Source organism: Ciconia boyciana, chromosome 1, assembly GCF_034638445.1.
Source record: "Ciconia boyciana chromosome 1, ASM3463844v1, whole genome shotgun sequence".
NCBI lineage: Eukaryota > Metazoa > Chordata > Aves > Ciconiiformes > Ciconiidae > Ciconia > Ciconia boyciana.
In genome coordinates, this window is record NC_132934.1 from 120670491 (window position 1) to 120696069 (window position 25579).

At 40.9% G+C, this 25579-nt stretch overlaps 1 protein-coding gene across 1 annotated transcript in view; it reads right to left on the minus strand.

The window, feature by feature from the left end:
- Positions 1-25579, minus strand: part of DSCAM (DS cell adhesion molecule) — a 408129-nt gene that overhangs the window by 66022 nt on the left and 316528 nt on the right. Inside the window, exons 19-20 of the mRNA XM_072852157.1 lie at positions 24500-24655; positions 15787-15920 (exon numbers count right to left, since the gene is read on the minus strand). Of these exons, the coding sequence (XP_072708258.1) occupies positions 15787-15920; positions 24500-24655 (290 nt within the window). The remainder of the gene's footprint in view (positions 1-15786; positions 15921-24499; positions 24656-25579) is intronic.

Consider the following 25579-nt stretch of genomic DNA (forward strand, 5'->3'; position numbering starts at 1 on the left):
TGTCTTCAATTCCTTTCTTTCGCCCATAGAGAACCAGCATCATTCACACATTTGCAACTGTGGCTATTCCAAATATAAATTCAATTATTCATGGAATTTATTTATTAATTGAGACTGGTAAACATATCTTCACTAAATAAATGATTCTTATTTTCTTAAAACAAAATGTTATAGCCAAATATTTTGGTTTCCAACTGGTTAACATACACCTTCTGTTTCCTCAGCTAACATTCCCTTTTAAACACTTGGGGATGCTCCAGTGACAAAAAATCAGTTTTACTTTTAACTTTTGCCTGTCATTTCAATTAGACTAACATGCCAGAGACTTTCATTACACAAGAAGAAAAAAGGGAGCTTTGTCAGCAAAGAGAAGATTAAACAATTGAAATAAGAAATATTTTAAAGGAATGTCACCTTGTCACATATTGGTCTTTGCATGTACCAGTATGAAACATATACTGCTGTTTTACCCCAAAAGCAGTAACATGCTTGCTCAAGGGATTTTTTTTTTCTAACTACTTTTTTTTTTAATTCATCTTATAGACGATGGGTTAATTTTTCTTCTGTCTTTATCTCACTGTCTAAGAAGCACAGACAGGGCCAAGTCTCTAAAAAGCCAGCAAGGGCTGTGAAGAATAAAGTGAAATCAAAGTCCTTTATCAGGGCACAGTCAATATAGTTCCCAAACCAGGCAGCAGCAAGAGATGCTGAGGAATAGCTACTGCAGGGAGCATCATTTTCCTCTGATGCAACTTGAGCTCTATTGATGTACATTGCTTTGTACGCTTTGAAGCAGTATGCCATCTCCTGGCATTTCTGACTCCTTTAGAAAGCAATTAGATAGGTAATGTGCATAAATTTGGAACCCTTTGGCTGTTTTTTTGTTTTGTTTGTTTGTTTGTTTGTTGCATTTTTTAACCCAGCCTGGGAAAACTTCAAAAGGGCGCTTCAGAAGAAAAATACATTTGTAACAGTTTTCCAAGCAATCAGGAAGATTCCCAAGCAGGGAGGTAAGGTAACAGGTAGCATTTACTGTGCACTAGAAGATTATTCAGTCAAAGCAAGCCTGCACCTTGCCTACAACTGCATCTACGCAACTTCTGATGTAAGATAGGTGCACTGAAGACCTCTATCTCCTTGTTCTCTGAAAGTTGTGAGGAAACTTGGAGGTGAACTGAGAAAGCCATATGGAGACTGCGGGCAAGAGTGAAAAGCAAGAAACATCCCAGGTTTGTGGTATGTGTTGTGAAGTAAGAGCACATACAAGTTGGCTACCTGTATATTGGCTGCGTCATCCTCAAAATTAAAAATACATATATATACTACCTAGAGTGGTACGTGTGTTTTCACTATAAATTTAGGTATAAAATATGGCCATAGCATCATCTAAAAACAGAGCTGGAAGGACCCTGAGAGTTCACCCAAGTCTATCCTTCTTCTTTAAACCAGGTTTAACTATATCTGCACAATTTCAGACAGATGTTTGTCCAACCTGATTTTGAAGACTTACATAAATTGAACTTTTGGAACTCCCTAGGCTGCAAGACCTATTCCATTGCTTAACTAATCTTACTATTAGAAAACTTTCTTGAAGTCTAGCTTGAGTTTCCTGCTGCAGTTTAAGCCCATAGCGTCTGTTCCAGTCTATTAGGAACATGGAGAATAGATTATTACCTTCATTTTTGCACCAGTCTTTAATCTACATGAAGTTTTATCATTCCTTTCCCCACCAGTACCCTTATCTTTTTACAACTTAATAACCCCGATGCTTTCAACATTACCCCAAAATCACATTTTTTCTAAGTTTCTCAAGTAATATCTGCTGTTATTCTTCGGACTCTCTAGCGTTGATCCATAGCCTTCTTGAGTAGTTTCCAAACTTGTATTCAACAATCCCAGGGTATGGCATTTGGCTTTTCACAACAGGATTATAAAGGTAGCTAATGTTCATCTTGGGATGCACAATAACCTCAAAATCCTCTTCTGAAGAATCTAGCCAATTGCTCTCTGCCCAGTACTTTTGTAGTTGGTTATTCATAATACCCATTTTCTTGCACTTACCCATACTAAATTTTATCTAACTTTTTCCAGACCAATTTCCCAGTTCATCAAGATCTGTCTGAATTCTACTTCTGTCTCCAGTGTACTTGCAATCCATCCCAGCCTTATATCTCCTGCAAATTTAATAGGCACTCTCGCTATTTCATTATCCAGGTCACTAATGGAGCCACTGAACAAAAGTGGACTCAGGAGAGATACTTATGCTGCTCCCTCCTGCCCACAACAACAAACCACTGGTTTCATAGCCTTCCACAGAACAGCAATCAGTTTTGTATCTAGCCTGAGCTGTCTCAGTGAAACCATGTTTGCCTAGCTAGGTTTCTCTCAATAAACACGCATCCTCTGGGCTTATCTCCACTGCTAAATGGGAGAGAGCCAGGGAGTGTGTTGAGGACTCCACCCCAAAGATCCACACTGCTTTTTAACTCGATCTCTAGCTCAGTTTTGTACTACTCTAAATAGCTCTCTTCAAAACAAATCTGCTTTAGAGGGGCTAGTGCTAAGCAGTGTAGACAGACATCAGTCCATGTCACATACTCTTGGGGTCAGGTGCTGCTCCTTGGCCCTTGTTTAACCAGCAGTACAGATGAGGCCTACAAGCTCTGAGTCTCATCAGTAATTAAAGTAAGTTTTTAGTTCTACAAGGTCAAAACACAAAGATATCCATCCTTTTGCACAATAGCATCACAGAATTGTTTACCCTTCTGTATCTCAGGCCTTCATTGCTCCTGGAAATGACGTTTTAGAGTCTCTCAGATTGACAAGTTATCAAGTAATGGGGGCTACAAGAAGTTGTTTCTACCTGGAAGCAAATTGGATTAATATGAAATCAATACATTACTGCATTTATAGAGAATGAACTTCAAGTCCTGCATTACTGAACAGAGTAGACAGACCACTGATGTGCCCTTTCAGTGAACTCCCTAAAGATGTGAAACTGTGCCTGAGGTTATGGACTAGTACTTTTCTCCAGGCCTGCTGGCTTTTGCCTTGCTTCCTTTCACAGATGGACAGACTGTCAGATCTGCAAATAACCACCAATCCTGGACCACAGTTTTCAGTAAGTCTCTGGATACCACTTTGGTCATATAACAGCTTCTGTTCAGGTCTTGCTATTTTGGCTCATGTTTTGAAACATGGCATCTGTTTTTAACTCAGCATTATTGAAGATAACTGTTGTAAACAGAAGCTGTGCACAAAACAGAATACAGCTTCCATACAAAATTTTATGTGGTTTTTTTTTTTTTCCTTAAATGCAGAACTGAAATGTTAGAAAGTGCAAGATGGAAATTTTGGAAACAACAAAAGCAGCTCCCTGCCTTCCCACCTTCAGGAAAATCTTGCAAACCCATTTCCAGGAATTACGCCTGGAAGACACCCTGCTGCCTGGACTTCCAGGTAGCCCATGTAGTCAAGGAGTCTGTTGCTTGGGAGCCACCAAGGTATACCACCTGCTTTCCCCTTTGCAGCAACTCACAGAGTCCATCAGCCTCCTGGGGCTCATGATCAGGGAAGCAGCATGTGGTGTCAGAGGCTAGTGACCACAGGAAGGTCAGGAGACCACCTTCTGCACTGCCAGGAGTTCTGCTGCCTCCTTTGGTGGCCTCAAGAAATCACCAGGTTTGTTCGGAGCATTTCAGTCAACTCACAAATTGTATGACACCATCTGGTCCCAAGTGCTCTGTCCCCTATATGATACAGAAGGGAATGGGATCAATTCAAACCTGCTGAAATACACTGCAACTGACACCAAGGACTTATTGTTAGACTACATTGATACACCTGTATGCGAGACTAGGTAGTGAGACAAGACCAGAGTTTTATGAAAAAATCAATAACAAATTTGTTTTAGTAGGGCTTTGCAAGGAGACCTTTTAAAAATCGTAGAAAACAGCACATCATCAGACTTAATTTATTTAACTCTGCCACATCTCTCCTGAGGTCTGCTCTATGACAAAAATGTAAAGTTGACAAAGCAATTAAAAGGATGAATGTACTATGTTTGGGAGCTGGTAACGAAGCTGTGAAATAACTATGAAAAAGCTGTAAACAGGACATGTGGTATATTAAAAAAGACTTTTTAAAAATACAATTCAAAATAAGTTTTCAAAATAACGCAAAAATTATACACTAGTTCTTTGCCATATAAAGGCCAAGAATTAATAAACATAAATATCTTCATGCTGTATAAAGTACTGTATAGACACAGCAATAAATACTGCTTGTAGTACACAAATCAATGAATATATATTTTAAATTCAACCTTACAGATTCTGCTGACTCTAAATAAGCTTCCGTTCAACAGTAACTTTATCTATGTAGCCAACTTCTGCGAGCTACCTCTCCCCTCTTTTAAAGAGACTTTCAGCATCCCTTTAATCACTGAAGCCTCTACAGTGTGTAACAACAAATCACTTCCAGCTTATAATTGCTTTTGCTCTTTCTTCCATGCCTTTTGTTCAAGTCTTTAAACTAGAGAGAAACCGGGGGTCAGAAAGTATGATGCAAAGATGCCTCACATTGAGTTAGAATTTGGACAGATCCTATGCAAAATCAAGACAAGACTTGTGTCTGCCTGAAAGAATTGTGTGGAAAATACCTGGATGCTGGGAATTTATGTCAGGTAATTCTGGTTCTTTAAAGATCTAGTTTAAGATAATTGTACATACTTTCATATCATCTAGTTTAAGATGCATATCATCTGGTTTAAGATAACCATGTATACTTTCTCTAGAGTAAACAAAGAGAAGGGAAGCTTTCGAAAGAAGATTAATCCAGCTTCTCACAGACATCTAGCTTCTTTCCTTTAATGAAAGGAAAGCCTCAGTGACCCCAGAATCAGCATAGGTACCTCTCTTCAAGATGCCTGAAGTCAGGTGAACTGAATCTCACCTTGAGTCTACAAGTTACAGAGATAGAGCAGAGATGACTCGCTTCTTTCACAGGGCAACCCCCAGAGTCTCCTGTACATGCTTTTGATAGGATATCAGTAATGCATTGCGAAGAATATCCTCCAGGTGTTTTCTGGAAGATTCTGCATGTGTTTGTATTGGGGAATGTATCTCAAACATATAGGACTTCATAAGAAACCAAGATATTTGGCCTAAGTGTTTTTCACTGAGACCTTTTGAAAACTATGTGACCAGAATTGGGAGGCTGCAGTCTATGCATTTGTAGAAGAGAGGAAGGAAACCTGGAGAAAGAGTCTGATTCATGTCACTTTTTCTACTGAACAGAAAAAACCCCACTGTAACACACCCTCACTGGAGAATCTGACTATAGTTTTTTCCCTCAATATGGCGCTCTACATATTGACAGAAAAAGGTGCATATAGATGCGAGAAACAGATGAATAGTCTAGTCGCTACTACTGCTGCTGCTGCTGCTGGTTATCCTGTCACAGGACTGAGCAGACAGAATGTACCTGGAAACGGTGTCTTGTGCAGACATCATACCCTGTTGTTTAATTTGACAGCAGTTAAACCATGTAAGTTTTTTTTCTCTTAGTGGGTTTAAACCAAAACCAAAAAATGAAACAAATATAAGAGTCTAACAGGCTTAAGAGTATGTTTCTCACGGAAAAATAAGTATACCAAAAAGATCAGTAACCGTCTGCCCCAAAGAGTCCCAGATGCTGGTCAGTTTCAAGTAAATTGACTTGGATTTTAGCCAAATAGAAGATCCTTTCCTTCTTCTCCATCATTACTTCACATCTGTCATCTCCCCCATCTTCCAACTGTTTCACAGAAATATTTCCAGGCCAAGATGAGTCTTTGCTGGGCTTTCAGCTTTTGTATCTTTCTAAATCTTTTGGAGAAGTCCAGAATTGTAGACTACAGATTTCAAAGATTCTTTCAGACACAGGTCACTGCCAGGTACTTGGGGCTGACTGTAGGGCTTGCACTATGAGATAACTCCTATTCATCACCCCTGTTTCAGCACTGGGGTCTGCTACGTGTTCTGGTTTGTCATCCAGCTAATCCAGCTAATACTCTTATCATGACAGCATCATCTGGGATCTTTGCAGCAACATTCTCACTCCATTCATCTGGTTCAACAGCATCTTGCTCTGGAATTTCTTCTCCTTCCAGTCCTTAGGCTTCTGGTCATTTGGGACCTCAGTCTAGGTGGGTTTAAGGGAGAAATCGTATCTCTTAGCAGAATCCCACAACTAGCAACAGTTTGATCAACTAACATTTCAAAACTATTGCCAGGATTCAAGACCAGAGACTAAACTGGTTCTTCTTATCAGAAAAGTAGGCTTTTAAATTTGTACCTGGATGCTTTGCAAGCTTCTTGTCATATTTGCCAGTCTTTGGGTACTTGTGGGTACTCAAAAATGAAATACAACCTGAAGTCTTCCTCAAATAAAGTTTTACTGTGGAGTTGATCACAGTTTGGTTCAGAGGCTTTGGGGAGCAGCTTCACAGAGGTACCAGTGCTCCATGGAAATTCACTTCATACTGTACAGTAAGAGCTCTGGTGTCAAACAGAAAGAGCTTCAAAACTCTGTCAGAGATATGACTACTGAGCTCTCAGAAAACAAAGATGGATATGAAGCATTTAATCAAAGGCAAGGGAATTCACATTTAAGAATCACAATCCCTCCTGTAACATGCTGAAAAGTTATGGGTTTGGTATTAACAACATGTTTATTGAACGTCATGCCCAAGAGAATGCAGAAATAACTTCGTGCAGTACAGATAGCTTTTCAGAAGAAAGCAGTAATGATTACAGTTTGGGTAATGCAGCTTTTCTGATGGAGAACCCATACACTGCACACACCCATAGAGCTAAACAGATATACACACCTTTGCAAGATGGAGAACATTGTCAACTATGGAGAAGCCAGTCCACTCTGGTTAGATAGGAACATGCTGCATCAGTGAAAACATCCCCCCAGAGCGGCAGACACCTGTGCCACACTTCCCTTTGCTGTGGGGGTGGTGTGGGCAGCAGGAGCATGTGGCAATAACAGTGCTCACAAGCTAACTGATGAGTGCTTGGATAGGGAAAGCTTGAGTGGGCTCATAGTCTTACAAGAAGGGACCCATTTGGGAGTGGCAGAAGCCAGAACGCTGCTGACTGGTAGAGCCATTGCCACATCAGTAATCACAGAAGGTATGCAGAGAGGCCCAGCAACTCTGCTCAAGACTGCATGTGGTGATGAGAACCTGAGTCACACAACACACAGAAGGAAGGACAGCAGGAGAACATGCTCAAACAGGTAGTGGAAGGTGGCAGTCAGGATATTAGAAGGCTGGACGTTGTGACTTCTGACAACAGGAAAAAGAGTCCTGCTCCACTTGCAGATCTGCAAATTGAGAATACGTATAATGCCCTGGGCACTGGTGAGATGAACAAGACCCATCAGAGGATTCATCAGAGCCATCTGAGCCTTAACCTAGTGTCTGCACAAAAGGAAAAAGGCATGTGATTGATAGTTACTGGAGGCTCCCTCCTGCAGGGGGCGCCAATCTGCCAACCTGATCTAATATCTTGGGAACTTTTTGCTTGGCAGGCTTTAAGATCTGAGACATGTAGAGATATTGCCAAGGCTCATCCAGCCCTTGGACTATTTTCCCTTGCTGCTTTTCCATGTGGGCACCAACACTGGCAGGGGCAATGTGAACCACATCAAGAGTCACAACAGAGTTCAGGAGATGAGAGTGAAGAGCAGGAGGGCCCAGGTGATGTCTCCTCAAACCTTCTGATGAGGGAGAAGGCTCAAGCAGAAGTGAGTCAATTGACATTGCAGGGTTGGTCTAGCAAGGCTTTGTCTTCTATGACTGCAGGACCTTGAGGAATGAGAGCTACTGAGCAGAGATGGGATATATCTGGCAAAGTGCAGCAAGAGCATCTTTGCAAAAAGGCTCACTAACCTAGTGATGAGAGCTTTAAACTAAGTGTGGTTGGGGAGAGCTATCATAATAGAGAAGCAAGGGCACAAAGGGGCAAAGCAGATGTGTCTAGGAGACAACATTATAGAAAAGGATCTCACTTTTCCCCTGTAAGAGCAGCACAACTTAGGATCCATCTCAAATGCCTGTACACCAATGCACGTAGCTTAGAGAACAGTAACTGGAAGCCTGTGTGTAATTGCAGAGCTACTGCCTCATCGGGATTGTGGTGTCGTGGTAGGACAGCACTCATGACTGGTGTTTTGCAATGGAGGGATGCAGTCTCTTCAAGAAAGATGCGTAGGAATGTATGAAGGAGGGCTTGCGCTTTGTGTAAGGGAGTTTCTTGAATGCATGTGACAAGCAGGTGACAAGCCAGTAGAGAGCTTGTCGGTAAGGATGAGAGGACAGACCAGTACTCATAGTGTTGTAGTAGGTGTCTGCTACAGACCTCCTCATCAAGAGGAGGAGGCAGATGAAGCTGTCTTTAAGCAGCTAAAGAAAGCCTCACAAGTGCACATCTTGGTACTCATGGGTGACTTTTACCACATTGACAACTGCTGGAAGTGCAATAAGACTGGAAGCAAGAAACCTAGGAGATTTCTGGAGAGTTCTGAAGACCATTTCTTGATGGAAGTGATCAATGAACTGACTAGTGGAAATGCTCTGTTGAACATGTTGCCCACAAACAAGGAAAAACTGGCTGAAACTGTGAAGGTCTATGACAACTTTGGCTGTTGTGACCATAAGACTGGAGTTCAAGATCCTGAGAGGAGTGATGCCAAGGGAAACTGTGCCGAAGAGCAAAGGAGATCAGGACAGCTGGCTAATCTTCAAGGACAACCTCCTCAGAGCACAAGAATGGTCTTTGCAATGTATGGAAAGTTGAGCAAGCGTGAGAGGAGGCCAGCATGGATGAACATGTAGATCCTGACTGAACTCAAACACAATTTTTTTTTGTGGAGGACGAAAGCAAGAAGGGTTTCTTTAAGTACATCAGCAGCAAAAGAAGGCTATGGGAAGTTTGGGCCCATTGCTCAATGAGGCTGGGTATTTCGTGAAAAGGAATTTGGAAAGAGCTAATGTACTCAATGCCTTTTTTGCCTCAGTTTTCACTGATAAGGTTTGCTCTCAGGCCTCCAGGTCTCTGATCCTTCTTGAAGAGTATTTGGGAGTGAAGCTCTACTCACAGTAGAGGGAGACTGAATTAGGGAGCACTCAAGAATCACTTAACTAGACATGCAGAAATCCATTGTACTAGATAGGATACATCTGAGGGTGCTGAAGGAGGTGGCTGATGTCATTGTGAGGCTACTCTTGGTTGTATTTGAAAGGCGATGACAATCAGGGGAGGCTTCTGATCACTGGAAAAAGCCAAATGCCACACATCTTCAAAAAGGGCAAGAAGGAGGATCTAGGTACCTACAGGCTGGCCAACCTAGTCTCAATAATATGAGATGGTTATTGAGCAAATCCTACTAGATGCCATTTTTAAACAGATGAAGGAGAGGAAGGAACAATTGACATGGATTTACCAAAGGTAAATCATGCTTGACCAACCCGATTGCTTTCTATGACAAGGTGACTGGCATTGTGGACAAGGGGAGGGTGGTGGATGTTGTTTACCTCAGCTTTAGCAAAGCCCTTGACCCAGTCTTCCACAATCTTGTTATCACCAGATTGGTGAAATATGGGCTGAATAAGTGAACAATAAAATGGATGGAAAATTGTCTGCACTGCTGGGCTCAGACTTGTGATCAGTGGTGCAAAGTTCAGCTGCAAGCCAATAATAGTATAATAGTATCCCTCGGGGATCATTTTCTGGGACCAATACTGTTTCATGTCTTCATTAATGACCTGAGAGACAGAACAGGAGTGCACTGTCACCAAGCTTGTGAATGGCCTGAAATTGGGTGTAATAGTTTACATGCTGGAGAGCAGGTCTGTTGTTCAGGGGTCTCCTGGTTTTGGCTGGGATAGAGTTAATTTTCTTTCTAGTAGCTGCTATAGTGCCATGTTTTGGATTTAGGATGAGAATAATGTTGATAACACACTGATGTTTCAGTTGTTGCTAAGTAGTGCTTACACTGGTCAAGGACTTTTCAGCTTCCCATGCTCTGCCAGGTGCACAAGAAGCTGGGAGGGGGCAAAGCCAGGACAGCTGACCCAAGCTGGCCAAAGGGCTATTCCATACCATATGACATCATGCTCAGTATAGAAACTGGGGGGAGTTGGCCGGGGGGCAGCAATTGCTGCTCAGGGACTGGCTGGACGTCGGTTGGTGAGTGGTGAGTGGTTGCATCGCTTGGTTTTTTTTGAGTTTTGTTCCTCTCTCGCTCTCTTGTTTTCCTTTTTATTACAATTTTTGATTATTATTATTTTATTTTATTTTATTTCAGTTATTAAAGTCTTGTTGTCTCAACCCACAAGTTTTCTTACTTTTGCTCTTCAGATCCTTTCCCCCATTCCACCGGGGGGGGCAAGGTGAGCGAGTGGCTGTGTGGTGCTTGGTTGCCGACTGGGGCTAAACTACGACAAGGGGGACCTAGGCAGTTAGGAAAAATGGGGTGCCCGGAGTCTCATGAAGTTCAAAAAGAGCAAATACAAAGTCCCGTATCTTGGATAGAATAACCCCATGCACTAGTATCGCCTGAGGGCCGACTGTCCAAGCAGCAGCTCTGCAGAAAAGCAGGTCTGGTATTATCAACTCTACATTTGTAAGACTGTAGCCAGCAGGTGCAGGGAGGTGATCCTTCCCCTCTGCTCTGCACTTATGAGACTGCATCTAAGTACTCTATCCAGTCTTGGGCTCTCCAGTACAGAAAAACCCATGGACATGCTGGAGCAAGTACAGGACAAGGCTGTCAGGCGATGGTCAGGAGGCTGGAGCACAGCACATACATAAAAGGACAGGCTGAGCCAGCTATGTCTGTCAGCCTGAAGAAGAGAAGGCTCAGGAGAGGCTTTATTGTCATCTACATATACTTCATCAGATGATACATAGAAGATGGAGTCAAGCTCTTTTTGAAGCTGCACAGTGGGAAAAGTTTCGACATGGGAAATTCTGATCAACTGGGGGGAAAAAACATTACCATGAGACCATGGTCAAATACTGGAACTGGGGCCCAGAGGGACTGTGGGCTCTCCATGCATGGAAGTGTTCAGGACTTCACTAGACATGTCTGTGAGAAACTTGATGTAATTAAACTTGCTTTGAGAAGGGGGTTGGACTAGGTGACCTCCAGAGGAACCTTCCAACCTAAATCCTATTATTATATGGAAGTTTAAAAATGGAAATCTAGTTGGCCAAAATATGTATACAACACCTGAAACCAAACATTGGCAGAGCTAATGTGCAACTCTTCGAGAAAAAGAAACACATTAGATTGCCACCAAGATGTTTCCTAAGTTAGACGTGGAAAAGGCTCCAATAAAACTCCTATGACATTTTAGGCCATTGGCAGTCTTGTACGTCTTTCACGTCTGAACGCTTTCTGTGCACAGTGGCCCAAACAAATTCTGCTTTTAGCTTTCACTATCAGGAAATCAGAGAGCGATAGCGAGGTCATCTTATTCCACATCTTAATATGAGTGGAACAAAGACAACAACAAACTGACAATGTCCTGAAAAGGAAAATCACCGAGAAGGAGAGCAGTCTCCATTTATTATCCTTTTATAGTGCAGTTCTATTTACATGACCCTTTCTGTTAGTCTCAGGCATCCAATGGAGAAAGCAGAAGATTGATGCACAATTTAATGACCTGCTTTGTTGGAAACAGCAGGATAAGCCTGTTTAATATGTTTGCTCCTATTAGTGAATGACTGACCAACAGATCACCCCCAACAAAACCCCAACAACAACGACTGCACTTTTCTAATCAACAAAGCAAAATAGATTTTAATATGTGTATTTCTAATTGAGTGATGTCATACTGTTTGTTGACACCCAAATTATATAGTTGTTCCATATGTCTTCAGCTCTTAACCTCTCTCTACTTTCCCTGTCAGTTCTAATGCTTTCTCAGCCCTTCCTGTGCCAGGAAATCCTACTTCTTAACCTTCATTCTCCTGCCTTGTTTCTGTGCTGCTTTTTACCCGTTCTGAGATTACAGTTTCCCAGGCTGGCTAACCATTGCATGGTTTGTGTCACAACAATCTTTTCCAGGCACTTTCTGCCATCTAAATTTTATTTAATCTAATCCCATTGATTCCTCCTTATGTAGTGTACTGACCTGAATGCAACAAGAGGTTGGTGGAGTTTTTTTCTGAAATCACCTAAATCTCATTTTCTCTTGCCCTTTTAAAAGCCCTGGCAATACACATCTACAACCCAAGGCAGCAGGTGCTGGAGCAGCCACCTAAAGCAGCTCCCCCCACAGCCAGGTAGGAGCCAAGCCACCCTAGCTTCTTTGCTAGGATTCAAACCATGTCCAACGTCTATGGCACCACTGGGAAAACCTACACTGATAGGATGGGATGGTAGCCTGTGCTGCAGCTGGTAGCACTGCCTGTTGCTTCCCTGAGGCCTGGGCAGAATGAGCGTGATGAGCATCCTGCCGGTACGCTGGGGATAAGCACACTTAGAAGGAAGCTGGCCAACATGGGACCATTACAGGTGGTCTTGAGAAGCCAGCTCCTATAAGAAGTCAAGTGGGGCCAAGAACTGTGGGAGTGTGGGCTGAGAGTTAGCACAGAGCATAATTATTTTAACTTAAATTCTGGTATGTTTTGTTTCTTATATTTGAAGAATGAAGGACCCATTAAGTCATATTTCTGTATTTTTTTCCATATTTGCAGAATAAAAAAGAGAAAGTTCTGCCTAATAATGCCTATTCAATAATACAGGCACAACAATTAAACAGTATGACATTGGATCCTTGCTTGCCCTTTATCTTGGCTAGAGAATAGATTGCAGCAGACAATAATTTTTATTTTTCACACATTAATCATATTTGTGGCTTGAAGCATCCCAGGCAAATACTGTCCTTAGGACTCAAAATATTTAAAAAGGAAATGTCTGCATCCTTCTGTACAGGGGTAGCAGAAGTTTTAACAGCTTCTACCCTTGCAAAGCAAACTGAACTGTGCAAAATGCAGCAAATCTACATCTTATAATATCTCAGGGTCATATGAAGGCTGTGCTTTGTAATAAAAATATGTGCAGTATGACCAACAGAGTTAACTTGTTTTCCTGTTGCTGACAAACACAAAAGCATTACTTAGCTGACTTAGACACGAAAACTGTCTTGTTAGCCTAAGTGTCTAAAGTGTACTGTATTAACTTGTTCTCAGCGTACACATACTGCTTGTAAAATGCAATCTGCAAAAAATATAGCCTTCCCATAAGTTTACCACTGTCCTTTTCTCTTTCTCCTCACTGATGCTTAAAAACTGAGTTTGTCTTTCTGCCTACATGGCAGACTTTTAGCAAAGTTATTTTGCAACTAGGGCTTTGACTGAAGGAAGAAGTTTGTTCAGGAAGTTTTTATGGCTATACCTCCAACTACAGCGCTTGCTACTAATGGTGGCAGAAGAGATAATAAAGACACACCCCTCCTCACCCTAATTTAAGACCACTGTCTCTGTCAACTACTTGTCTCTGCCAACAGTGAATCATACAAGAATTTCCTTGGGATATATAGACAGTATCTGCACAGAAGTGTTAGCATTCAAGCATCTCTGCAGTGGACTTATTTCACCACAAAGCTAGCTCTGAATAAAATAACTTTTTATTTCACAATCCTTTTAAGGATAAAAGATAACAAAGCATTTTGTTAGAAATAAAGTTGGGGGAGTGTGTCCTCTATTAAATGTGTCCTGAGGTCTTGCATTTATTTAAAGTTGTCCAACCTGGCTTCTGGAAACTGACCACTGGGTGTGATCACTGCCTCACTCACCACACAGGACTGATACAGAAGACCTGCTCTGTAAGCCACAAGTCATGCTGATCTGCAAAACACTAGTGAGAGGTGGTACAGGGACTGTCCTCATAGATACATATTGTACATATATATACACATATAGGTATGTACATATATATATGTACACACACACCCCTTCATGCACACATGTAACAACAGGTTAACTATACATGTACACATTAACAATTAACAGAAAACACAAACACCTCCAAGTGCCTTGGGCTAAGATATACAGTGATACCCTCACATCATGCCATAATGAACAACACAAATATATAGCAGTAAAATTCAGTACAGGCCAAGACCAGAAAAAGGAGTAACTATTACTTGTCATTGTCCATCACTGAGCTACTCCAAAAGGTAACCATACAATAAGCAGTCTTAACAAAATAATTCTGTATATGAGCAAACTGCACATAAGAGAAAAAAATTTTTAGCTGAGGATGTTTATTTTCCTGGTGATGTAAACATCAAAAAAATTGTTGCTAGCAAAGCCTCAGGAAGAAACACTGCAGCTTTCTGCATGGTGAGTAACTAGCAAGAGCCAGCAGCACCACCTGGTGTTCTCTCCAACCCCCCAGAGAAGCGTTTGGTCCCCACTGGGACCAGAGTCCTAACAGCAAGGTCCAATCTGTAAACTCCGACCTCTTTAACCCACTGTGTGCCATAGAAATGTACAAACCACGATGGAAAAGTCTCTCGGTAGTTTACATTTAAACGGTATGCTCAAGATAGTTTGGTTTGCATGGCTACAATTATTAAATTAATGGAGTTAGGAGTCAGTAGTCCCAAAACATAAATGAAGCAAAGATCTCCAAGCCTTAGCTTTGGATGTGACCAATAAACACTGCTTATAGTAGGAGGTATCAGTTTAAGCATAGCCATCAATGGACATGTGTGTTTTGCCCTGTCTCCCCTTGAGTACCTGCAGAATTAGTTCACTTGCTGGGAGAGCGGGTTGGGTGAGGCTGCGTCTGCCCACAAGGTCCTATTCAGACATACCCTCAGGCCTTCCTCTCTCTCAGCCACCTTTGAAAACAAGCCGGAGGCACTTTGGAAATTTCCCTGTCAAACACCTCTGACTTCTGGAACAGTATTTTCCTTGTCTATCAAACTAAGATTACATTTTGCAACTTACAATGCTACCTTTGATGGGAAGTCCTGCTTAAAAACTAAATCAAAACCTTGGATAAAAACTAAATAAGTACTTTTTCAATGCATATTAAAATAAATATGCATGGGTATTTACAAAGAGCAATTGGCCCTTGTGTTTAAAGATAGCTGGATTCCTTTGTGAATCAGAGAGAGAGAGAAAGATACCTGATATTCAATTCTGTTTTTCTCTTGTCACTTTCTCAGCAAGTAATAGCATGTCGACCTAAAGTGGGCAAATACTCCAGGCACAAATAAGTTTATTCACAAGCAAATATGTTCGTTCGTAAGTCATTGTGCTCCTTCACACATGAATACCCAAGCCAAAAAGGTAGGAACTTAGATGAAAACAGAAGTTAGATTCAGCAATTTGGTATGTAAATACACGTCTCCAGCTACAACAGAGATCTACACAGTTTGCAGCCAGTCCTGTAAAAGGTCACTGAGTAAATTCTAAAAAAACCCATGCCTTAAAAGATACTCAACTTCAATTGTGAGTTTTGACATGATTTGTAAGTCAGCACTCTGCAATAAGTTTTAAGTACTGCAAAAGTTTTATAGGTGGGAAAAACCAAAACCAACTCTGAGTCACCCCGTAGACCCAGGATCCCCCTTCACCCTTGCTTAGGGGAAAGACCAAATGGCAGGAAAGGAAGTGGCAAGGAAAGCATCACGCACTGAGCACCTGCAGACACACAATTTCAGCCTCACGAGTCAGTGCTGCCCTTCTGTGGTTGCCCTGTGGGACTTACTGTGGGGTAGGGGTGCGAGCAGAAGACAGTGTATTTCCGAATGATGCCGTTCAGCTTGAGGGGAGGGAGCCAGGACACGAAGACGGTGGAGGCCGAAGCTGCAGCTGCTTTAACACCAGCAGGAGGACCTGGAACTGGAAAAATAAGATGTGTTAGAGTGGCCCAAGGCAGGCACTTAGTCATCCTAGCGTAATGGAGGAGCAAAAAGGAGAAGTGGAGCATGCCACTTTGGTAACTGTGCCCCTGTGGACCAAGGCAGACACCCTGTTTTAGGAAGCAGCCTCTGCACTGGCCACGCCAGGGAAGAGGGTTTGGAGGGCTGTGCCCCTGTCCCTAAGAGGGGAGAGGCTCTGCTTCAAAGGGCCTTGAGGTAGAACCTGCCTCTGATGGTTAAACTTTTGTGAAGTATTACCCCCAGCCTGCATGCATGAAAATATGTTGGCTGTGACCAGTGAAAATTGCTAGAAAACATATTATTATAAATTGCCAATTCTGAAGACATAACTCATGCCAAATGATTATTCACTGTATAAATAATACGCATGTGAACAGTTTAATGGACACACACAGTAGAGCTGTGAATTTAATGAAGTGGAGAGCAAATGAGCTGCAGTCCCATGCGGTTAGCACTGCTTGACGTGACCCAGGTCTAGCTAGTGGCATGACGTGCGAGCAGACATGTGGCCACACAGTCTCTTTTCCCCCAGCCTTGCCCTCAGCAGCTCAGACCTCCATCTGGAACTGCAGTATGTGAACACATATCTATTTCTACAATTACAGCAGATACCTATATAAGCCATCAAAAACTGCCACAGAAAAAGAGAAAAAAACCCTCCTCTCTAAAACCACATGGAAAAAACTTCAGCCAGGAAACGTTAAAAACTTGGTATGTAATCTTAACTGTATCTCTTTGCACACTTGCATTTTGAGAAAGACTTTAATTTCATGAGCATATGTTATTTTTCAAACACATGATACACTGTACAATGTTCTCCAACTTTGGAAGCGCTCTTATACTAATGTGAAAAAATTCCTACATGCTAGAATATCACATTACACATAAGCTGGTACTTAAACAAAATAGCAAGGGCTACAATTAACATTAGAATAAATTGTTTTAAAGTCTCCTGAAAAAAAACTCCACCTCTTTTGTCAACAGGAAATTATGTTAAAATATTTTTTAAACCATAAAAATAAATAATTTGAAATATATTTTTAACACTGCATGTGGAGAATATTCATGTTAAATTATCAAAACAGATACGTTGTACTGGAAATTACTACATATGGTATCAAAGACAAAATGAAACATTTTGATGGACTCTGTTCTCTGCAGAACATTTGGTTCATGAAGAATCTAATATTTTTGTCTAATTTCAATCAAAACAACCCAAATGTTAGAATTTCCAGTAAAATTACCATTTCAATGCTTGATCAGCTTTATTTACTTTCACAGAAAACAGTTATTGTGCAATACAGATGGAAATACCCTTGCCCAGCAAGCTGATCATCGTAGATGGATCCTTAATTTTCGTTCTACCTCATTTAAGTAAGTAGATATTATGGTGGTAAAAAAATTTGCCTATAAAGAGAAGCCACACAGCCTGGGGTCTAAATTTGCTTAGCTTTGCAGCTAGCTACGTCAGGTTGTAAAAAGCATATAAGGAGAACTTCAATTTTATATCTGTACAGGTACTACTGGAAGATGTAAGAAAACTGACAGACAGGCACCACTCAGTGCAACATTTCTGAATATGCATTTTCTATTTATAGTGTGTTGAGAAAGCTAATAAGGCATCAAGTGAGAATGTCATGATTATAATTGCATGCAAACCCACCCCTCACTGCAAAGGGGCTAATTCAGTTAGCAGTTCTATCCAATGCAGAGTAAATATTGATGCTTGACAGCATTCAACTTGTTATTTATACCCAGCTCATTAGAAATGCTATTTGCTCCCACTGCTGAAGAGTGAAAGCTAGCTCTCCGGGGTAATTACTTAACCCACGGGAGGATTCCTTTACGGTTAGTAATGTTTTCTGGAAATCACTGCAAATAGATGTATGAGGTTAAAGTAATTTATTGTTAAATTAGGGTGTGATCTATAGGGACAGGTTCTGATGGTAATTGGTCATGGCTGTCAACTGCTGAGGGATTAACTCAAAATTCACCTAGCATTTTCCAGTCAATGGACATATGTGGAAAATATTACTTGCCATTGGACTGCTGTATTTCTGTCTAGCATACAGACCAGCAGAAAGAGGGCCTAGAATGAAAGTCAGGAAGTCATATAGTCAAATTTCTGAAGCTTTTCTAATCCAAAGACCCCTCTGTCTCGTGAAGGGGTTGGAATCAGGCAACACTTTTTGCAGTGGTGCCAAAATTATTCTGAATGTTCAATTAGTACTCCTCTTGTTGTCTTTGTTTGCTGCGTTGTGCATGTGGAAATGACTGTGTGTGGGGAATTGTTTACATTTCCTTAGAAAGAATTCTGCAGGCTGTCATCTGATGTCTTACAGACCACCACTGTCCTCTGTCCAGAGGGTAAAGTCATTGCTCAAACTCATCCTCTGGACCTAAACAAGATTATTATGAGTTAGCTCAGCATTAACTGAAACATTTGCTACTAAACATGGGTTCCTTAAGTATCTGAAGAAGTTGTGGTGGGGGAATGCAGTGCCTGCCTTATCTTGGAGAGGAAAGACACCAGTCTTGCTATGCTAACTGAAGGTATTTTCTCTCATTGCCATTGCATCCCATAGCCTTACCAGCTTCAGTCATTATGAGACAACAATATCAGGAGACCTGGGCTGTCTTACTGAATTCTCCATGGATCGTTATTTAGCACGCTGATTCCCACAGATCCCAGCAAAGACAAGCTAAATGTGCACAATACCGTAGTTTCTTTTTTCCATGGTTACCAGGAGTAAAATAATGGTAAGAAGCTGGAGGACAACTGCGCTGAGTACAGAGAAGCTGAGGACTGCTTCTAGCTAACTTTGCAACCTTCCAGGGAGCAGATTTGGCAAATTTAAGATCAAAGATGGCCTCATTCTCCAGCTAGCAAGGCTTTGAAAGACACAGAAACAGCATGCTGCTTTCATGTGGAGGAGAACACATTGTATTGTTGACAGTGCAAGTGAAATGGTAACACAGAGAAGGCAATTATACTGATACAACTAGCCCAGGAAACGGCATTTAGATGCGCTGGACAATGGGGAGGAGCTGCAGCAACTTTCTCATTCCCCTTTTCATAAGCAGAGAGATTATCACCATTTTTCTTCACAGTACTGAACAGCAGGGAGGCAAATGCACAGAGCGCAGTGCATTTAAGAGCGATATCACCAATATATCAGAAAACTGAACCCTGCTCTATAACAGATTTTTAATTCTGCACCACACAAGACTATCTTATTGACTCTTACTTATGAAAAACAAAACAAAATAAACTCCTGACTGCTGCCGTACTGCCTTTGTTCATGTAGATATCCCACCTACAATTTAGACCTATGCTAGCTGAAATACATTCGCATGTGCTGTCCACCCCTCATTCACTCTGAACTGGCCTCGTATTAATCACACCATTTCTATCAAATCCTGCCAGTTTCACAAGGGTAACATTTATTATTCTGTACCTTTTTTTGTTAGTCAAAAAGATAAAATTGGAGATCTCTGACAATAGAAAAAAAATGCATTAAGGGGTCATTAAGGGCAATTTTCCATCATAACGCCCAGGTGATGAACTGCACAGCCGTCCTCACCAGTTGAACGAGCCCAAGCAGAGCTCTGCTCCAAAGAGTACTGAACGTGCACTTGATTGGATTTATGCTTATTCATTTCAGGATAAATATAAAGCTTCATCAGATGGTATCTGTACATCCATCTCTCTCATGCCAATCGCCAGGAAGCTTGGTGTCCAGAGAGAGAAAGGCGAGGATGAAAACCTGTCTGGATTCAGGCAGAGTCTTACAAGGAGGCTGGCAAAGGGGTTTAGTGTTATTCCTCCTTCCTCCCTGCAGCTAGTCCCTGCTGCTCCCTTGCTGCAGCTTTCCCCTTGCTCTGAACGCCGACCTCAGTGGCAGAGAAGAGCTGGAAAGACAGCACCGCTGCACTGAGCAAAGTCTTCTGTGATATACAAAGAGCTTTCTGTGCATAAGAATGCATTTTCTCAAAAGAAACTGATACGAGAGAGAAACATGCATCCTCCTGCATCACAGAAACCCCAGAAGCAACCTCTGCCAGACAGACACAGTAAAAAGCAGGGTAGGGGACAAAACCACAATGAATTCTTAAAAATTGGGTATTTCTGCTTGACTTATTTTTCTGCCAGGAGGAACTTCAAGAAGAGCAGTTTCTTTTTCTGAAGGCTAATGGGGGGAAAAAAGCTAGACAAAACCCATAAATATGATCACATTGAAAGGAAAGCCAAATTGCCAATTGCAGGAAGCCTTCCATGGGAGGGGGCTCTGGGGGCTGTGTCCTCCGCTGGCCAGTTCTGCCCAAGGTCAGAGGTGCTGCTGCCGGCTGAGGTGCTGGGTCATGTGTCGGGCATGTATGGGGAGCAAATTCATTGCCTCGACTACAGTTTTCTCGTATAGCATTTGCAGTGCAAAAACAGAGAGGGAATTTGTCAACCTACAAAGCTACAAAGTGGAGTAGCTTTTGAAAATGTACTTTGAACAGAGGGAGGAAGAGAATTTGAAGAAATACTTTAATTTTTAATGATTTAGTAAATTAAGTCCTCAGGTGAAGAGGACAATCAGCTTATTAGAAACTGTAAAGTGGAAAGGGTAGGAGGCAAAACCACAATGAATTCTTAAAAATCGGGCATTTCTGCTTGGTTTATTTTTCTTCAAGAAGAGCAGTTTCTTTTTCTGAAGGCTAATGAGGGGAAAAAGAGCTAGACAAAACCTATAAATATGATCACATTGAAAAGGAAAGCTCATTTCCTATTATTTGCCAGAGCTGTTCCCATTTCCTAAGCTGATCAGCAGCAGTGTCTGACCTCTGGTGTCTAAAATCAGTATCAAACGTTACAAGAAATTGAAGCGTCAACTCATTTCATCCAGGCTGACTGTTTCACTCCCTGGGTTACTCTTATGTTGCTACATTGGAGATTTCAAGCCTGCTAGAAAAATCTGGGCCTGATGTCTCTAGCTGAACACCAACAGAGGATTCACAGGAGGCCGTGATCTGCCTTTCAACAGCAGCAGTGGAACATGCTGCACCATTTGATTTTACAAAGAAAAGTTTCTCCTAATGTAAAAGAAATGAAAAAAAAAGAAATTAATGGCGTGATACGGCCTCATAGTAATAATGAAGTGGAGGGCTTGGCGGCCACTTAAAAATATCTCAGATATACAGATTTTATTAGAGGAGGGTGGAATATCTTGTGTCATAATTTTAGCCAGAGAAGGTCTGGGAGCAGAGTTATAAGGTTTCCAGATCTAAGCTCTGTTAAGATTGCAATTATTAGTATTTCACATGCTGAGAAAGTATTCAAACTAATTTTAGGGCAGGATTTTTTAGGTGCACTGAAATTAGTCCTACTGAATAATCCTCTACAGGACACTCTTAGAAAATTGCAGAAGAAATGTCTGTTCTTTCTGAGGAATGAGGCACCTGTTAGGCACATATAGTTTGGCAATGTGAATGCTCTTTTCCCATTTAACTTCCACAGCCTTAAGGATGTTTAGACCTGGGACTTTGGTTTTGGCTTATGTTTAACTGCAGCCCTTTATGAATTCCACTCTACACCTTTACTGCCTTTAATAACAACTTGTGAAGCTGAAGCAAAACATGAAATCATTGTATTTTCTGGAAACACCTTTCAGTTTAGTTTTCTGGACAAAAGATTTAATGAGTGGAACCACTGCGAGGCATCAGAAAACCTCTGAAAAGGTTAATCACGCTGCCTTGGGGTGAACTATTACTGAACTGCCAGAAGGATTAAAGATGAGAGATGAGCCTTTGCACAGCAGCCAAACACGGTCACAGTCTATGTGCTTCCCACATCTCAGGGCCTGTCTGATCTCAGAAAGGGAGAGAGCAAAAGAGCCACCAAGAATTAGGGAGAAGCAAACTAGTAAGAGGTGAGTTAAGGAAAAAAAGAAAAAAATTGGGGCTTCCAATGTTTCAGAACTGTTGCAAACTGGAGACAGGTCACAGGAGATGGACAGGTGTATGTGTTGGAGGAAGGAGCAATGGGCACAGTAACCCTTCAGATGGCCAGTAAGGCAGAGGGAAGTACTCAACCCACTTTGCAGCAAAAGAGATTGCATTATGGTGGATCCTTAACTGGTACAGGATACTTAGGGAGCCTATGGAGTCCTCATCACTGCAAATTTTGGAGAAAAGGTTAGTAAGTATCAGCGATGGCTGAGATGTATCTGATCCTCTTTAGAGCAGGGGAATGGTCTTCGTCAAGTATCAGCAACCTTTCAGGAACACTATATTTTTGTTGTCTGCAGTGAGAGACAGAAGTACTGCTGGCACCACTTCTGCCACCTGATCAATTCCAAAAGCTGATGAAACCTCACACAGAAACAAGATGTTATCTGCATCCAGGCAAGTTTTGGTAGCTTGCAGCTCCCACCAAGTTTTTAACTCAACAGAAACCAGAGCATGGCATTCCCAAACAGCTGTTATGACTTCTCCAGCATATGTGCATGAAGTGCTGACCCCGGAACCAGGGGTTGCCTCTACAGGTTGGGTTTTCAGGGATTTCTTGAAGAATGCTCCTTATTGTCCCCCGACATTGGACTGGCTAGCCAATTTGACACATAAGGCAGTAGGCTGCAATGTTGCTCAAAGGCATAGACCAGCAAGCACATTCTTGCTGTCTTCAGGGGTGCTCTGACATGAACTGTATCTCCCTGAGACCTGCCCTCAGCTCCTGAAGCAGGGTGGGACAATCCCCCTGTTTGCTGGTGGCTTAAGTCCCAGTCCGAAGGCTCTGGGATGAGAGCCTTTGTGTTCAGAGAGTATTCAGGGAAAAGTTGCCATGCTGGGATCTACTTGACAAAAAGTAACTTGAAAATGCAGCCGGTGAACTTACAGTTCTCTTATTTTTTAGATTTTTCTTTGAAATAAAACCATCTGCACCCAAGCACTGAGTGTCTCAAGAGCATCTGACTCAGGACTTCAGTGCTTCAGAGTAGTTGTTAAAGGACTTTAGGGTGGGATCAGAATGACCTAACATTCAGTGTTTAAGACACACAAGTCTAGAGCTGAGCAAATTGTCCATGATGGTTTCAGACTAGGTGCCATACCCTGAGACAGTTTTAAACAGAGCCATTATTGCAAGCTGATGCAGAATCTCAGTGATACCTACATCTGGCAAGTCCATGAAGCAGACCTACATTAACCAACACTGCTATATGCCTAAATTTCCTCACATTTCTCAGCTATAAGACATTCACTTACTTTTTTTTCTGTTAATTCAACTTTGATCAAAGTAATGGAAAGTATTAAGCACATGAAAATAGAACAAGGAACAAATAACTCATTTGATAACGTAAGAGAACATTTTAGAAGTCCAATTTTCATTTATACTGCATCCCCTGGATACAAATACAGTTGGGGCCAGGTGACCTTACAGTGTATGTAAATTTTAGAATAATTCTGATAATATTTTTTTGGAAAAAATTAATAACATTTATAAAGTCATATTTTTTATTGGCAAAAAATGCCAAACATTCATCAAGTCAGTTAATCTACTGAACCTACTCTCCTGGCACTTTTGTAAATCTCATTACAAATAAAATATTGACAAATATATTCAAATACTTATGAATGACCTGTAAACTGGATAAGTTACAAAGGAAAATCCATTGACTAATTTCCTTGAAAAAACATTGCATAATTTACAGGAGAATTTACCAATCAAACATTATTCAAGTAACTTCATTGCTAGGACTGTGTGCATTTTTATTTCTGCCAAAAAATTCTTGTTCCAGATTTTCAAAAGCGTTTAGGGATCTGAAGATGTGTTTGTACATCTCATGGGGTTTTCAAGGCATTAAACAGGTTAGGGACAAAACTCTCCCTGAATCTGAAATTCTAGTCCTTGAGAAATAGATCAGTATGTGGCATCGTACTGAGGCAACCTGAAGTGATTTCCATAGTTAAAATTACAAGAAAGTGATTATGAAATCGTGTGTGTGTGTGTGTGTGTTAGATTAAAAGTTTCTTAAACTTTCAGCATTAGGACTTAAAGTTTCCATACTTTGGTCTATGAACAAAGGCAAGAGATTTTTGTTCTTCATTTTGCTTTTGAGGGAAGAGGTGTTTGGAGGAAATTTTTTTTTTAATATAATGAAAAAAAATCTTCTTAGAAGCATATAAATTATATAAGATCATCCCAGAATAGTCTCTCCTCCTTTCCCCGTTTTCAATCACTTTGAAAGAATTAACTCAAGCCCTGTCAAAATTCTCATATAAGATCCTGAAGTATTTGAAAATAAAAAAAAGACAAACTTGCTCAGATCATTAGTGTTATCTACAAACTTCTGGCTCACCTGAACTGGAGTCTTGGAAACAGTCCCACTGTTTTCAAAGCTGTGGGCGCATACTCCACTCTATCTGCTCCTTACTCAAGACCTCCAGATAGAAATCTCACTCTGCATGTTTGTGTACAATATTTGCACTATTTCGAAAGCCTGAGACATACAAACATTTCGTGGAAGTGGGAATGGAAAATATTTTACTTCTTACCATCTTCCTTAGTGCGGGTGAAAATTTGTTCACTTCTCACTCCGTCTCCAGCTCGTGTAAAAGCCAACACCTGAATGCTGTAGTTAGTGTATTTTTCCAGGCCATCAAGCTCTAGTGATGGCTGTGTAGTAGTGACATTCTTTATCTCTCCCAGCTCTATAGAATAAAAAGGAAATTGAGTTATTGCCAAGTTCAGACTTCTCCCAGCTATTGATACCTACTGTGGAAATCTTGGTGATTAAAGAGTGTACCAGAGAAATAATGTTTCATTATTATAAAATAGCAATGAATTATGATAAATTAAAATAAATTCATTTGTGTCCTGACTTCTTACCATTCAAAGCAGACCTAGTTTTCATTTTCAAACTTGTTTTTGCAATTTTTTTAAATACCGGGAAGAGAATTGAAAATTTCTACAAGTAATAAGATTTTTCATAAAGAATAGATAACAAGAAGAGATTATTGCAAAATATTCCCTAAAGCAAAAATGAGAAAGTCAGTTATCTTCATAAAGGTTTTCTGGTTTTAAGAAAGACCATTTCTCATAAGGAAAAACAAAAAAAAGGCCCCTTTATTTTAAAATATGTAGCAAATGCTGCTGCAAAGCACTTGATGGCAGTAATACCAGCTAACAATAGATTTAAACACAGTAAAATCAGATTTACTTGCAGAAAGATGATGCACATCATATGAATCTTTTCTGCAGCAAGCTAAGAAGTACAACCCATACGGCAAAAAAGCTTTAAACATATTTAGGGCAGAAAATAAAGCTCAACAAATGAAGAAAATCCAGTTTTAAGCACTGCATGAGCATCATCTTTTTTCATCATGTTGTAGGACATCACATAGGAGCTTAGATGTGCACTGATAATATTCACATAATATCTGATCCAAAGACTATAGGCATCACTGAAAACATTTAATTTTATGTTCGTCATGTCTACATTTTCATGTATGCTTCTCATACATTTTTAATATGTATTTTTAAATGTACAAAGGAATTGGTGGTTTACTTCCAAATATTTTTTACTCTAACATTACCAGCAATAACAATGGGCCTCTGGATTAATTTCCACTCCG